The 17,754-nt window shown below is 45.3% G+C and overlaps 1 protein-coding gene across 1 annotated transcript in view; it reads left to right on the forward strand.

The window, feature by feature from the left end:
- RNF32 (ring finger protein 32) overlaps window positions 1-4,532 on the forward strand; it is a gene marked incomplete at its 3' end in the record, with an annotated part of 39,156 nt that extends 34,624 nt beyond the window's left edge. The window contains 3 exon segments of the mRNA XM_082847083.1: window positions 3,450-3,617; window positions 4,304-4,320; window positions 4,322-4,532. Coding sequence (XP_082703209.1) covers window positions 3,450-3,617; window positions 4,304-4,320; window positions 4,322-4,532 — 396 coding nt within the window.
- Between the last annotated feature and the right edge of the window lie 13,222 nt (window positions 4,533-17,754).

Below are 17,754 nucleotides of genomic sequence, written 5' to 3' on the forward strand. Positions count from 1 at the left end.
CAGCACGGCCTTTCCCTGAAACCCAGCACGCATCCTGGTTAACACCCAGGGACCAAGGCTGGGCAGGCTCACTCACCACAGCCGCTGCCCGCTGCCCACGCAGGCTCGAGTCTTCTTGCAGGACAGATGGGAATTGGAAGGGAACACCAGGTCCGTGAAGGCAACTTCTAATGGAGGTGACTTACACAGACATGGCATCCCGCCAGGTTATCCACATAAAAACAAATGAACAGACAAACCGCGCACACGGGATGTCCAATAGAGTAGGATACTTGAAATGGGAAAGTCCCCCACGTCCATGGAGAACACGTTCCACGCATCAGGCTCCTAAATGACTGCGAGGTTCGATGGGCTGAGTTCCTTTCATCCTGCCCAGTTCCGTGAAACAGCCACAATCTCTCAACTAGGACACTGCTAATTGCTGAAACAAATAAACCCCTAATTTCAGCGACTGAAAATAGAAGCTTCAGTGACCTGAGTCACAGCATGCCACCCTGTGAGACACAGATACTGTCCCCCCACCATCCTTTTGCCCTACCATCCCCTGGGCCTCAGAGACCTGTGTGTCCAGCCCAGAGACCCCATTCCCATTGGAAACGCTGTGTCACGTGGCCCCACCTAGCACAGGGGGAATGGGGAATGTGGTTTCTGGATGGGACGCCAACTTCTGCAGACTGCTCTGTGCTGGGGAAGGACGAGCAAGACAGCCATCAGGTGACAGCCACCACTGCCACACCCTTTAAACAACAGATCACCCCTACCACTTACATCAGTCTTCAAACGTTTAACAAAGGAGCTATCGGAGTGGCCCTGGCTTGGCTACCTCTCCGTGCCCAGACATGATGGTCACTCCTTTCTAGTGTATGTCTTTCTGAGCCACCAGGCCACGCTGTCCAGTGCAGGGAGCCACACGCCACCCGTGGCCGTCCAGTCCAGATGGAGATGGGATGCGCGTGCACAACATGCTCGGATTTCAAAGCCTTTCAGGAAGGAAAGAATATAAAGATCTCAGTAGCTTATTCAACTGATACATTTTGAAGTGATAAATAATTTGGATACGTTGGGTTATGTAAAATATTAAATTTAATTCCACCTATTTAGAAACTTTTCTTAATGTGGCTCCTATAAATTTTAAGATTAGACATGGCTCACGTGACATTTCTTGCGGACGGTGTTGATCTAGACTAGCTGGTGAAGTCTTACATTTTAGAAAGTTCTAAAAACAATTATACTAAAAGGGTTTTTTCCAAGTATATCATACAGCACTTTGAGAAGACCAGGGAGAGAAAAAAAATAAGACCAAATACATCCCTATCCCCAAATCTCTTTAATAAAAACCATTTACTCCTGTGCCCCAGCTGTTCACAGGCCTTTTTCTTTTCTTTAACTTTTTATTGGAGTATAGTTGATTTACAATGTTGTGTTAGTTTCAGGTGTAAAGCAAAGTGAATCAGTTATACATATACATATATCCACTCTGTTTTAGGTTCTTTTCCCATATGGGTCATTACAGAGTACTGAGTAGAGTTCCCTGTGCTATACAGTAGGTCCTTATTAGTTACCTATTTTATATATAGTAGTGTGTATATGTCAATCCCAGTCTTCCAATTTATCCCTCTCCCCTCACCCCCTGGTAACCATAAGTTTGTTTTCTAAATCTGCGACTCTATTTCCGTTTTGTAGATAAATTCATACTGAGTGAAGTAAGTCAGGCAGAGAAAGACAAATATCATATGATAGCGCTTGTATGTGGAATTAAAAAGAAAAGGGAGGGGGTACAAATGAACTTGCCCAGTGTTTTCTCATAAGATTCCCTCAACAGCGAACGTAACTTGCCCAAGGTCACTCAGCTAGTAACTGAGAATCTGGATTTGAACCCACAGTGATAATCCAGGTCTTTACAATGTAACTGAAATCCATGAAACTCTTTTTCCTTCCCAGCCCATCTAAGGAGACCAACTTCTGGAATCTTGCAGCCCTCTGGAATCACAATATCACTCACCTATCTAGGCATCCCTGCTAATGTGTATGTTCCTGAAAAATCATGCAGGACTTATGGGAAAATGGGCAAGCCATCTAAAACCTGCGCAACTGTAACCAAAACACTAACAAAAACCCTAAAAAGTTTAAGACGTTAAATTTCTAATAAACCAATAACTATACGACCTTGTCTTTTTTAAAAAGGAGTGGATGGCATCTTGATGGAAGGGTATACACAGAAGACTTAAAGATTCCTAATTTGGGAGATTACGATTCACAGAGATCAGAGAGACTCACACAGTAAATATTTCCAAAGGCCAGACTGAGTCCAGAGTAGGGAGGCTGGAGGCTATCACAGTTTCACTACTTTGCAGTGAGCAACTGTTACCACTTAACGGACCAAAAATGCATACACTTTGGTCCATCTGGGGGAAGTCACACGAGTCCACATACCTCCCACGTGATCTAGGCATGTTGCATGTTACGAATCACAGGTGAGGGAACTTGCACTGCAAATGCGTGCATTCATCCTGGCAATTCTGGTTTGCTGCCATCAGGAGGCAACAGCATGCCACAGCCAACAACTAACTCATTTGTCCTGAGATCACTGTGCTTTTCTAAATCTTTTTGTATCAAAATATAGACTTTTATAAAAGGACTGAGCTTGGCGGAACATTAGAGACTGTATTTAAGGCTAATACTTCTAAAGCAGAACAAAAGTTTGAGATAAAATGTAACACGCCATCTCCATATTTACGCTAGCAGTGAAAACAGGATTTTAAGGTAAATCCTAAAGATGTGTTCTGTAGCAAGGGGACAAACAATTGTCCATAAACTGATTAACTCAGCTTATTTTTTAAGGTCCTTAGGCAAGGGGTGGGGTTCAAAATTATGATTTTAGAGCTTGGTGAGAAAAGCAGAATGAGTAACCGGTTTGAAAGAAAGAGATAATCTTTCTCTTGGAAAGATTACTTTCTAAATGTTTTTTAAAAAACATATTTTAAAACGTTCACACTAAAATGATCATTCACAATCTGCAACCACAGGGGAAGATGCTGTGGAGCAAGGGGAAGCGAAGCAGCTCTCATTAGCGATGGCCTGGTGGTGGCCCCAGGAAAGCGGCACTGTGAAGACTAGAGTAACTGGTACCAGACCAGGATGACCATGTGACTACTTGTGCAAAATTCTAATCCTTTCTCCTCTCAACTTCTCATCAATGTATTCCCTGCTAACAAGCAAGGCTTACAACCAGGTGCCCCGTTCTGGTAAAATCTCTGCACCAATTCTCTGGACTTGGAGTGATTAAGGAAATCACCGTGTGTCTATGTCCCCAAGAAATACTATTCAGAGGCAGGGCCTTAGCGAAAGTAGCAGGAAGGGTGGTCGGGACTCAAGAAGGGGCTTCCCTTCAACCTACCTCCAGAACTTCTCACTGCCTGTGAGTAAGTGTGCCCCCGCCGTGTCCCCAGTTCACAGAAATCAGCCACCGCCTGCTGTGCTCTTACCACACGGACATAGACGAGCTCTTCTCAGAGATCGACCGCTGCCTGGCCCTCAACCGCAGCGTGCTGCAGCAGCTGGAGTACACATGTGGCCACGAGCTCACGGAAGAGGACTGGGGGAAGATCCAGACACAGGTAGGCTGTGCCCGGGACAGGGCAGCCAGCGGCTCTGCAGTGCTGCTTGGGGGGGCACCCACCAGGAGGGGGGGGCCCGGCCTGTGCCCACAGCACGTGGGGCCCCAGGACCTTCACCACCCACTCTGGGGTGAGCGCCAAGGCCCTTGAGTGTGAAATTCCGCTTTGATGATGGCATTTTGTGAAAGCGCCGAGGGAAAAGGCCTCCCCACATGCTCCTCCCCCGCCCCCCGGAGCTTCCCCGCAGGTCCCAGCCTGCCCTCCTCTTGCATCTGTAGGAGCCGTGAAAGAACGACACTCCAAATCCCACAGAGGAAACACTTGCTTAGAAAATCACAAAAAGAGGAAAATGTATAAAGAAGTTTAGCAGCTACACAGTATCAAGAATTTTGAAAAAGACTACTCTTCCTTGCCTGATTAAAAGAAAATCTATATTATTAATGTTCAGCATTTTATAAACTATTTGTGTTTCAAAATGGGTTATCCCAGGTGGGTTTCTACCCTTTCCATTTTTCATAAGACTAGCAGAGTACGTATATAATTAATGTCATTTTAACACAGAATGTCTTCATTTTTAGAAGATCCACGTCTGTCAGTATACAGCTCTCACTCAAATTTCCGGAACTTCCTATTATGATGAAACTAACAACCTGCGTGACCAACTCCCGCATCCTTCTGTGTTGCAGGCCCTGCTGGGGACAGCCCCGAGCGCTCGTCTGCCTCAGCCCACTCTCTGTGGGCAGCCAGGCTCTCCCGGCGCCCTCGTCACGGCACACGGTCCTCCTGTCCTGCTCACACGTGTTTCACCACACGTGTCTCCTTGCTCTGGAGGAGTTCTCCTTGGGGGACAGTTCTCCCTTCCACGTGTGTCCTCTCTGCCGCTCTTGCTATCCAAAGAAAATTCTTGAATGTTGAATTCACAGGAATAAAATTATATAATTCGGGGGGAAAGGTTTACCTTAATTTTGGTGGTTGTACTTAGGAAAGCTAACGATATTTTAAAAGCTGACAACCCATCCAATTTTAGTCTTTATAAAAAGAAAACTTCAGATTCATGAGTTTAATCAGTTGAAGTAAGTGAGGCACGGACTAAAACCTTCTGTCTCAGAGGTTCTGTAAGTTGCTGATTTGCTCTGCGTCTAGTGGGCCAGCTGGAATTGCTCATAACGGTAAAGGGACTCCCTTCTGACACAGTAGCCTGGCTCACTGGCCCATTTCCACAGTGGTTCTGATTGGCCCGCAGGGGGGCTGCCAGTAGGGTTACAATACTCTGTCTTCCCAGGCCTGGCCCCCGCGCGGCTGGGTACTTACCTACAGCTAGTGTCGACCACAAGCTAGTAACCTAAAGGTCCTCTGCCGCTCCTAACTCTTGCTTTACTGTTGTACTTCAGCACTTTGAATATATAAACCCAAGATATGAAAATAAAATATTCAGTGGTTTCAACATCAGAAAATAGTAAATCACATAGTACTGACTTAGAGCCACATATACTGTTTTAGTTCATACGTGAAGAAATCCACGAAATCTTCCTGGGAGCCTGGTCACTTACAAGAATGAAGCACAGCTGTGATGGTGAGGTGCCCCAGCTGCTGGAACAGATGAGGCCCAAGCCTCAGGGACGGACAAAGCGGCCTGTTCTTTTGAACTGCAGCCCTTCAGCAGCGGGGGAGGGCTGAGGGGCTTCTCTAAGTGGACTCTGGCTCGTGGCCCGTGGCTTGTGGCTCTGCCCGGGCTCCCCAGTGACTCTCCCATGTGCTGAGGCAGAGACGTTTGTGGCCACGCCGGGGCACCTGGCACACAAGACTGCAGCCACAGCTAACTGCCGGCAAGGAGACAGGAAGCCCGGCCTGGGAGGAAAAAGACAGACAGGTTGCCAAGGCCAGGAGCAGGCCTGCCAAGGGTGCAGAACAGCCCCAGTGTCGTGTGGGAGGAAATACTAAATGTATGTTCCTATTTATTTTTTACCCCATCCTTTAAAACACTCATCTGATATGTTTTACTTATATACAGCCATACACATGTACGTCATTTAAATGAGTAAATCCGCATATATTGGCGTGTGCTCACTTCTCAATGGTGGAGTTATAGGGGCATGGACGTCAGGCTGGCTGGTTATCAGGGAAACTATCGCAGTGGAGCTGTTCTGATCTGATGTGACTTTTACAAAATTTGGAGACTAACTTGGAGAATGATTTAAAGAGTGAGCGAACACTTCTGTTGTGAGACAGCAGAGGGAGGCTGGATCCCAGACCTCACTTTTCCGTTCAGAAGGCCCACAAGGCAGAGCACAGCCATGCGGTGAAGGCTGGGTCAGGCTGATTCCAGGCCCCAAACTGGAATCTGTGGGGAGAGTCCAGGGATGCCCAGGTCACTCAGTGATAGTAAGAGGCCCCTCAGGGCCATGTGTGACCATGTCCCTGCACTCCTGTCCCTGAGCACGATGGCTGGGTGTGGCTGCCCAGACGCCCGGCAGTCCTGCCTGCTTTCAGAACCCATTTCTCAAGCCTTCCCACTGAATCTGTGAGCTGTCAAAAGTCCTTCCAGAAAACTCTTTTCCTGCTTAAGTGAGCACAGCCCGTCTCTGCTCTTTGCAACCAAGTACTCTACTGACTAGGCCTTAGTTAACTGTAGGCAGCGGGCGCACAGGGAAAATCAGTGAGGATGGAAATCTGGGATTGGTCAACGCTGGGGAACATGGCAGTGAAAACCCCATGAGTGCTCAGGGGTGAGTCTCACACAGCTGCGGAAGTCAATGGCACATCAGGTAATTCTCTTATTGACAAGTCTTCTGGAACAGCATGCCCAACAAAGCCTTGGGGAGACCAAGTTACAAGCACAGAACAGTAAAAAAAAAAAGCACTTCAGTGGAGTAGCTGCTTCTCTGGACGGTTTGAAGACGACAGCACATTCTCAGGTCAAGCCACGAACACCACGCGGACTTTTCTACGATTACATCACAGCCTCTTCAGGTCTCATTTGAAAATGGGTCGTTGTCCAAGAAAGAGTTGGGGCCCTAAGCAGCATGAGTTTGGTGGAGGACTCACCTGGGAGAGGGAAAGTCTGTGATGCTATTTAAATCCGTGTATAATCCATAAATTTCTGGAATTATTTACAAATACCATTTTTACCTTTCCAAGTGGTTGGGTATTTAGTTTATTATCATTTTGATTAGTAAATCCCGGTTTTGTTTCATTTTATCAGGGAGTGTGATTTTATCGTCCCATTGCTGTAAAAATGCTTAGGACAAGCAGCGTTTATTACTCATCTGTTGGATGGGGGCCGCCTGCTCTGTGGTGGCTCAGCTGGGCTTGGCTGCAAACTGGGCCCTAGATCCAGATGTGCTCCCTGAGCTTGGTGAACTTGGTTTCTGGCACCTGCAACCAAAGAGCTCTGATGAGCACAAGATAGCACAAACTAAGGTGGAACCAGAGAAGAGAAAGAAACAAGAGGACTTCCCTGGCGGTCCAGTGCTTGAGACTCCTTGCTTCCACTGCAGGGGGCACAGGTTCGATCCCTGGTCGGGGAGCTAGCGTCCTGCATGCCACGTGGTGCAGCCAAAAAAGAAAGAAAGAAAGAAAGAAACGAGTGGCAGCAAAAGAAGGCAAGAAGGAGGCTGAGCTCCACTGGATGAACACCCCGCACACCTGAGCTAGCAGTGGCCCCAAACAGAAAAACCATGTGTTACGCGATTCCTCCCATCCGGGAGTTCAAGAGAGTTCAGCCAGAAAATGGCTGCCCTCTCTCTCTCTTCAGGAAAAGTGCCTCCTCTCTCTTATTTTTTGACTTGGTAACTGGGGTGGCTGTGGAGTACGGCTCGGATCTCCTTTCAAGAACACCGGCCGTGGGGAGCCAGCTGGCTGACGTTCTCCAGCCGCTGCCCCTCGACGTCAGACTCGGAGCTCAAGCCAAGGCCACGCGCCCCCCAGGCTGCTCCCGAGCACTCGGGGTCCAGACAACTCACACCAACAGTCCTCCCATCTCACAGACCACCACTCCCCATGCTCGCCTCAGACAGGACCTGTCCCACAAAAAGGCGGCTGCATGACATCATAAACAGATGGTGTTCACTTTGAGGTCCCAAGATGCAGTGGTGAGTTTCATGGGACAGATCTTGTAAAGTATTCCTCATACAGGCTGATGACCTCACACCAAGGTCAAGTGTACTGATACACCTCAACGGACAACAGGGTGTGGACAGGTAACTTCCTCCCAGGGAAGCTGAGAGCCCGCAGAGGACACGCGAAGACGAGGCCCCGAGTCTGCCCTGAAGTGAGCGCTAACAGCTCCAGAGTGCCATAGGGATCGCAGCTCTTATTCTAGTGGCGCAAACTCAGATGCCTTCTGCGGCCAAGCGATGACAGATAAGCGGGAAAGCAGCTGCTTACTGATTAGGATCCATGATCCCGAAACACGGAACTTAACGTTGCCAGATTATCAAATTTTTAAAGACACTATCTCTCACTCAAAAGACATTGAGGCTTTTGACTCTGATGACAATATGGTACTGGCATAAAAAGACAAATAGATCAGTGGAGCAGAACAGAGAGCCCAGCGATAAACCCACGCATATATGATCGAGAGCGAAGGATATACAATGAAGAAAGGAAAGTCTCTTTAATAAATGGTGCTGGGAAAACTGGACAGCTACACGCAAAAGAGTGCTGCTGGACCCCAGTCTTAAACTATATACAAAAATCAACTCAAAATGTACTTAAGGACTTGAACGTAAGACCTGAAACCATAAAACTTCTAGAATACACAGGTGGTAAGCTCCTTGACATAAATCTCAGCAATTATTTTTTGGATCTGACACCAAAAGCAATACAACAAAAGCAAAAATAAATAAACAAAAAGTATAAAATAAACAAACTTCTGCAAAACAAATAATCAACAAAACGAAAAGGCAACAACCTACAGAATGGGAGAAAATATCTGCAAATCATGTATCTGTTAAGGGGTTAATATCCAAAAACACGCAAAGAACTTATACAGCTCAATAGCAAAAAAAACCCCAAATAATCTGATTAGAAAACAGACAGAAGATCTGAATAAACATTTTTCCAAATAAGACATACAGGTGGCCAACAGGTACATGAAAAGATGCTCAACATCAGTAATCAACAGGAAAATACAAATCAAAACCACAATGAGATATCACCTCGCAACTGCTAGAACGACTACTATCAAAAAGACAAGAAACAAGTGCTGGTGAGGGTGTGGAGAAAAGGGAGCCCTCCTGCACTGTTGGTGGGAATGTAAATTGGCATAGCCACCATGGAGAGCAGTATGATGGTTCCTCAAAAAACTAAAAATAGAACTACCAAGTGATTTAGCAATTCCACTTCTGGGTATGTATCCAGAAGAAAGGAAATCAGGATCTCCAAGAGATGTCTGCATCCCCATATTCACTGCAGCATTATTTACAATAACCAAGTCATGAAGACAATTTTAAGCGTCCATCACTGGATGGTTAGAGAACATGTGGTATGTAGAATATTATTCCTCTGTAAAAAGGAAATTCTGCCATTTGTGACAACATGGATGGAACTTAAAGCCATCACACTAAGTGAAATAAGAGAAAGACAAATACCATATGATCTCACTCGTATGTGGAATCTAAAAAACCAAAAACCAAACTCATAGATACAGAGGACAAATTGGCGGTGGCCAGTGGAAGGGGGGTGGAGGTGGTGAGCAAAATGGGTGAAGGGGGTCAAAAGGTACAAACTCACAGTTATAAAATAAGTCCTGGGGATGTAACGTGCAGCATGGGGACGAGAGTTAACAACACTCTACTGGAACCATCAAATGCTTACTTTATGCTTTCTGCAGGGAGTGTGGATGTACATCTAACTTACCTAAAATGGTGTAAGACTTTTTAAAAACTTTATCCCTGGTTCTCATGGTAGTGTTGGGGATGAAGTTTTCTGTAAGCCCTAATACCCAGTTGTAATATTGAATTCATGAGCCCAGGCCAATAACCTATCTCTGCCCAGAGAGTGAAAGGCCTAAGAAGATTAAAGATTACACTTCGGCAAAATTCTGTTACATGGTATTTCTGAAATTTTGAAATAATCTAGATGTACAAAAAAGTTATAACAATAGAATTCCCATGTAGCCTTCACCCAGCTTCCCCTCATGTTAACATGCCATAGTAAAATTGTCTAAACCAGAAACTAACATTGATACAACAGTGTTAACTAATCTACAAATTTGATCAATTGTCTCTGAGTTGTTTTGTGAACAAGAATTTTCTTTGCCAACAAGAATGCTAATGTCTAAAAGAATGTACCTTCCAAAGTATAAGCCAAGTGTATACAAGAGCCCCAAGAAATGAAGAGTGCGTCTAAGTATTCATAATTCCGAACACAAGGTTAGTGTTTGCTACATTGAAAGAGGCGAATAATCTTCAAAACAGTTTATGAGATATACTAATTAGTTTCAGGTTATAGAATTTAGAAATAAGCTTGATTTTATGGACAATTGGTTTATAGGAAAGGCACTGAAATCACACATATTTACTATATTGCCACAACTGACTCGTCATCTGGGGAAACAATACAGCTGATCAAGGATCAGCTGGAACTGCATTCAGGTGCTCACGTCGGACCTGACTGCGGTGGCCTGAGTGCAAGATGAGTTGCCATCTCCTAGGGAGCCCCAGGAGGGCAGGCAGGGCAGCTGTGCACCCCACGGGCACCCAAGCTCTTGTGACTGCCCATCTTCAAGGTAAGTAAGTTCATGGTGGGAAGTGGCTCAGAGTCCCAGTCATAATTCCCTGTCACATCCACGGTGCTTCTCCTGGCGGACTCACTTCTTGGAGTCACCTTTCCGGGGGCCCTACACAGCAATCTCCCTAATCACCCGAGCCATGTGGCCACAGCTACCTGCCGTGGGGGGCTGGGTGCACTGCCACCTTACAGAAAACCGGACTTGTGTTGCCTAGCATGAAGGAGAACAGTTGTGTGCCAGTGACGGTCTGCACAGCCACTATCTCATTCCTTTCATCAAAATAAACTCCAGATAAAGGAATGCCTGATTACCAAAAAACAAAGGCTTAAAAGTAGTTATGTTTGAGGTGATGAAAATGTTCTGGAATTAGATGGTGGTGATGTTTGTGAATATACTTAATGTTAAAAGAGAAAAACCACAGGCCCAAAATGGTCACTTGTGTCACTTGTGCTAAAGCCCATGATACCTGACCTAACTGCAGTTTCAGCCTTCACCAGAAATGTAATCTTGATCAACCAGTCTGGAATCTTCTAGTCTTCACCAAGGAGGTAGTCTGCCACGTGGGCCCTCTCCACCCGCAGAAGAGGAGGCAATCTGCATGATGAAACCCTTGCTGTTCCCTTCCCCCCAAATGATGTCTTGAACTAAAAATATTCCTTCCTTTTCTTTGGCTAATAGCTCCCTTGCCCCACCCTTCTCCCTGTAAAAACCTTCTGCTTTGTACAACCCCTGGGAGCTCCTTCTAGGTGCTAGATGGGATGCTGCCCTATCATAAGCCACCTAATAAGGCCAAGTAGATCCTCAATTTCCTTGGTTGAATTTTGTTTTTTGAACACTAAGCAGCAGTGAACTGTATACTGAGAGTGAATTTTATGGTGCACGGTCAAGCCCCCCAAGATGGCTGCACTCTTGCTCTCTGGACATCCCCTGCTGGACCAGTCCCTGCCTCACCTACACCCTACTCACCTGGCTGATCTACCCTCTTCATCACAGAACCTGATCAGTAACTGCCTACATGCTTGTCCCTGGCCCCAGCTACTGACCGTCCTAATCTTCCCATCCACTAGGATAGTGGATCTTCCACTAGGATAGTCTCCCTGGTAACCAGCCAACCTGACGTCCATCCCCCGTAACCATCACCCCTGCCCCGCCCCACAGCCAGAGGTGCCGCTGCAGGACTTTGCTTCAGAGGTAAGATCCTGGGTCCAATAAACCACTGATGTCTCCGTTGCCACCACCAGGCTCTTTCTTTGGTCTCGCGACTGGGCAATTACAGGGCTTGCAGGCCTGTAGGATGCAGCCCAACACGTGATATGTGAGCTACATCTTAATTAAAGGAGTTAGAGACAAAAACAGGTAAATTTTTTTCCCTTGGACTAGGGACTCTTGGAGTAGGGAAGTCCTAAGTACGATATCAAAAAACTTATGGGAAATTGTCAATTTTGACTACTTCAAAATTTTAGATTTCCATGTAGCAGAAAACAATGTGAACAAGTTAAAAAAACAAATAACTAGGAAAAATATTTACAACAGAAAGACAAATATTTACATTACTGCTGTAATGGAAAGGTTTTATAAAACAATAAGAAATACCAAAAGTGGGCTAAGTATATTTAGTAACTCATAAAAGCAGAAATACAAATAGTTGCTAAAATTCTTCTTAAAGTTTCCCCCACTAGTTATTAAAAGTGTGAGAAAAACGGTATTTGCCCATCAAGTTGCCAATAATGTAAAAGACTGGCAAAATCCAGTGTCAGCTAGACACGCACGTGCTGCTGCTGAGAGCATGTTGATGTGGTCTTTCTCTTGGAAGTGTGCATTCTCTTTGATCCACTTTCATTTCTAGGAACTATGTGACATTGTGACTTATAATGAAAAATACGCATGTGGGCCTCTTCCATCTCTGGAACAGAGCTCTGAAGCCCCTTGGGATTTCCTAAGTGATAAGAGGATAAGGCTATCTTTTTATATTCATAACAAGCCGCTTTCAACCACACCTGGGCTTATGTGAATGAGGTGACTTTTTTTTTCTAATTGAAGTAGAGTTCATTTACAATGTTGTGTTAGTTTCAGGTGTACAGTGATTCGGTTATACATATATGTATTTATCTATATTCTTTTTTTTCTGATTCTTTTCCATTATAGTTTGCTACAAGATATTGAATATACTTCTCTGTGCTGTACAGTAGATCCTTGCTGTTTATTTGTTTTATATATGGTAGTGTGTATCTGTTAATCCCATACTCCCAATTTGTCTCCCCACTCTTCCTCTTTGGTACCCATAAGTTTGTTTTCTATGTCTGAATTTGTTTTATAAATAAGTTCATTTGTACCACTTTTTAGATTCCACATATAAGTGATATCATATGATACTTGGCTTTCTCTGTCTGACTTACTGCATTATTTCATTCTTTTTTATGGCTGAGTAACATTCCGTTGTGTACATGTTCTTTATGCATTCATCTGTCAATGGACATTTAGGTTGTTTCCATGTCTTGGCTATTGTAACTAGTGCTGCTATGAACATTGGGGTGCATGTAAATTTTCTAATTAGAGTTTTCTCCAGATACATGCCCAGGAGTGGGATTGCAAGATCATACGGTAACTCTATTTTTAGATTTTTTAAGGAACCTCCACACTGTTTTCCATAGTGGCTGCACCAATTCCCACCACTGTGTAGGAGGGTTCCCTTTTCTCCACACTGAATGAGGTGACTTCTGGAAACTCCCCAAGGATGGCCAGGGGAACCAACCAACTAATTAGACCCACCCTCCTGACCTCTGGGGAGTGGAAAGGGGCTGGAGGGTGAGCTCATCGCTAGTGGCCAATCATTTAATCCATCACACCTATATAGTGAGGCCTCCACACACACGAAAACCGCTAACTGAAGGGACTCCGAGAGCTTCCGGGTCGGTGAACGCATGGAGGCTCTAGGAGAGTGGGGCACCCCGACAGGGTGGGGAAGCTCAGTGCCCCTTCCCCGAATCTGGCCTGTGCCTCTCTTCCATCCGGCTGTTCCTGACTTGTATCCTTTATGGGAAACAGGTAATCTAGCAAGTCAACTGTTTTCCAGCATTCTGTGACCTGCTCTAGCAAACTACTGAACTGGACGAGGGGGTCTTGGGACCCTCTGATGTAAAGCGGGTTGTTCAGAAGCACAGGTGACAGCCTGGGCTTGGGATCAGCATCTGAAGTGAGGGGACGGGGCGGGTAGGCAGCCAGTCTTATTGGGACTGAGTCCCTAACATGTGGGTGTGCACTAATTTCATGAAGATAGTGTCAGAATTGAATTGAATTGTAGGACACCCATGTAGTTATCCACAGAAAATTGGAGAAATACTTGGTGTAGAAAAAAACCCCACACATTTGGTGGCTACAAGTGAAACAGGGAGAGTACGAGAAAGAGGAGTTTTTCATTATAAACTTCTAAGGAGATAATAAAACAGTGTGCTAAGATACATGTAGAAAGCTACTTGTTAGTATTTACAGTAGTTAGAAATTGGAAATAATCTAGACACCCATCCCTAAGGAGTTGATTAAAATATGGTCCATGGGGCTTCCCTGGTGGCACAGTGGTTGAGAGTCCGCCTGCCGATGCAGGGGACACGGGTTCGTGCCCTGGTCCGGGAAGATCCCACGTGCCACGGAGCAGCTAGGCCCGTGAGCCATGGCCACTGAGCCTGCGTGTCCAGAGCCTGTGCTCCGCAACGGGAGAGGCCACAACAGTGACAGGCCCGCGTACCGAAAAAAAAAATATATATATATGGTCCATACACATCAAGAGGAATACTATATAGCCATTCAATGGAATGATGTAAACCTACATCTATTGGTAGGAAAAAAGCTCATGAACAAAGGGGTTTCCATATACATACGACAATCCTGTGGTGGCATGTGGTTCGTCACAGAGCAACCACATGGAATTACAACCACAATTTAAACGCTGAAACTTGATTTCGATCAGGCAAATCAGCAGAAACACTGTAACGGTTCAATATCATTGCGCAACCCCCCACCTTTCCTGGCTGAGCTGCGAGGCTTGTGGGACCTCAGATCCCCAACCAGGGATTGAACCCACCAGGCCTCGGCAGGGAAAGCACTGTGTCCTAACCACTGGACCACCAGGGAATTCCTCACTGCCTTTTGTAGACAGACTTGGCTTCTATTTCAAAGACAAAGCCTCATAAGGAAACTAATTAATTTAATGTTTGATACATCTAGACTTTCAAGCTTATCCAAATAAACATGAGGAGGTGGAGACTCAAAAATGCTTTCTTGTTTGTTACAAGTTTTTAACATAGCCTGTACGATTCCAAAATCCTCATCATAATTTAAGAAATGATGATTTTAGGCAACTCCAGTAGATGAAAAATTTCCACAAGGATAAGTGAGGACTCACTTAGAAAAGCCCCATATGGACCAGATAAATGCTGAATGGCCTTTATGGAGCTGGTCTCAGTTGTTCCTATACAGCCCCCACTAGCAAAAATTTTAAAATCTTATTTTACTCCTTTATAGGATCTGCTACAACTAATTGTGACATTATCTTAAAAGTGTCAAGCAACTATAAGAGAACATTTAAATAAATTATTTAAAATAACAGCTAATACTTATCAAGTACCTAACATTTCAGGCCCTGTGTCAGTGGCTGTGGCATGTCGGCCACAGCCTGGTGCACATGTAACACATACATAGATACACATACACAGATACATATGCACAGATACACATGCACTGATATACATGCACAGATACACATGCACAGATACACATACACAGATACACATGCACTGATACACAGATACACATGCAGATACACACGCACAGATACACATACACACAGATACACATGCAGATACACATGCATTGATACACGTGCACCGATACACATACACTGATACACATGCACTCATACACAGACACACATGCACAGATACACGTGCACTGATACACATACACTGATACACATGCACAGATACACATGCACTCATACACAGATACACACGCACAGATACACATACACACACAGATACACATGCACAGATACACATACACTGATACACATACACAGATACACATGCACTGATACACAGATACACATACACAGATAACACATACATAGATACAGAAGCCACCTGGCGTTTTCCACTACATGGTACACAGGTGTGATTCCCCCCCTTTCAGAGTGGTAGATAACTATGGCTACTGTTTCCTCGTGCTTTTTCACAACCGCAGGTCCTGCCCCTTTTACCTGTTGAGGAAAGGAATGCAGAAATCATGAGGAAACCGAAGCTCTGGTCGGCCCACACTGGGGCTCAAGGCCGCCAGTTCCAGGCTTGTGCTCGCTGAGCACCAGTGGCTCAGAGCGGCTCTGCCTAAACCCCTCACAAATGCAGAGCTCGCTGGACTGCGGGAAACCTGCAGGGCTGCGACCTGTGACACATGGAGCAGAGCCATCATCTTCAAAAAACTTTTCCCGAACCATTTTCTTCCTTCCAAGGCAATCAAGCCGCATTCTTAAAGCCCAAGTGTCTCACACGCGCTCCCTACCTGGTTCAGTGTCCTCACCAAGCACCACGAAGAGAGGTAACAATTTTAAACAAGTCCCTTTGTTCGGTCTCAGAGGCTCTGATCTTAGACAGGGCTCTGTCAACTAGTCTCAGGGCCTCCTGTGTGAAAATAGGTGCCTTCTTTCCATTGGCTGTAAGTGGTAAGTAAAGTCTATCTGAGAAGCAATGTTTATAAAGTGGTTAAGCGTGAGGACTCAGGAGCCAGCTGGCACGGGATTCGAATCCTTTGTCCTGTGGGTCCCCGGGCAGGTTACTTAACCTCTCTGTGCTTTAGCTTCCTCATCTGCAAAGTGGGAATATTAACAGTACCCACTTCACAGGACTGTCAGGAGGATTAAATAAGTTACATATTTAAATAAACATGCATATACACACACATATAAAATGCCTAGAACAATACCTGGCACAGGAAAGCACTATTTAAGTGGCTACTGCTATTATTATTATTGCTGTTATTACCAATTTAAAGCAGTTAAGTCCCTTTTGCAAGCTATATACATAAAATGGGTCTCATCTTAGAACCACATCTTAGATATCCACTTACGTTATCTGCATTACTAAATGTTTAGCTGCGTAACTGAGAAAGAATCAAGTCTGCTTGAGTTTCTAAGGCCTAGAAATATGGGCCCTGGGACTATGCCACACTTCCGCAACTCCCCACCAGCACTAAGACAAGCAGAAAGACAGACAATGTTCAAACACTTGACTCAATATCCTGGCGTTGGAAAATTCTGAACCACCCGACTGGAGTCACTAAGAAATCAAAACCCCCAAACCAGGAAGAGGTGAGACTCAGTGATAGCGACCTGCGTTCACAGACAGCTCTTCAACTCCCTAGTTGTGTGACCTCAGCAAACCTCACCCTTCGTGTGTTTGGGCCCCTTCTCTGTAGAATGGAGGCGTGTATTTCCCCATTTCCCAGGTCTCCGGGCTGCTGACAGCAAGAACACCACACCGCCTCCTCCCTCCCCCCACGCCCCCTTCGCCTCCTTGACCTCGAGGTCTGATGGGATGCCACAGCGAGGACCAAAAAGAGAAAAGAAGTGAATCACTGCTGAGACTGAAGTCGAGAGAGGATGAGAGAGAGTGGAGGTGATGAGAAACTCTCTGAACAGGCACAGGCCGGGGAGGGACAGGTGCTAGCATCAGCATAATACCTCTGTCACCCCATCCTCAAGCCCACTGTTAAGCCGACAGAGAAAAACCGTGGAAGATTTCCAGAGGGCTGTGAAGGGAAGGCTGCAGAACCAATACGCTAGCTCCAGAAGGGTCCCAAATCCTCGATCCTCAGTGTCACTGTTTGTAAGCAGTACATTCTTTTAATAATAGCTTTTCAAAGGGAAAGACATTACATCCTTCACATAGTATTCTTAGAAACTGAAAAAACTTTCTTCCTCAGATTCACAGCCCACCATTTGAATCTCAGCGTCCTCACACTGAGACACTGAAGATCCTTGTTTCTCTCCGGTCCTCAGAAGACACGCACAGCAGCTGCTGCTGCCCTGCTTTCTGTAATCCATGCTTGTGAGAACCTGACCTCTTCACACCTTTAGAAGAGCACAGCACCAAAGTCATATCCAGGATGACTGGGTTTTGTGTGAATTTCTTGTTTGATTACATTTGAACTTGAAAAAATGTTTCCTAATTGAATTGCAAAGAATTGGAAGTTAAATAACTTATCTTGAAAACTAGCTCCCAGCACTACTCCTTTAAGACATATGGATCAATCACTTAGTTTTGAAATTTTATAATCCACTTTTTAGAGTCTGAGCGATTTCTACTGATTTTTATTACATTCTTTTCAGTGGAACAAGTAATTTGCATATGCAATCCT

The sequence above is a fragment of the Leucopleurus acutus genome (genome assembly GCF_964270905.1).
Source record: "Leucopleurus acutus genome assembly, chromosome: 9".
In the NCBI taxonomy this organism is placed as follows: Eukaryota; Metazoa; Chordata; class Mammalia; order Artiodactyla; family Delphinidae; genus Leucopleurus; species Leucopleurus acutus.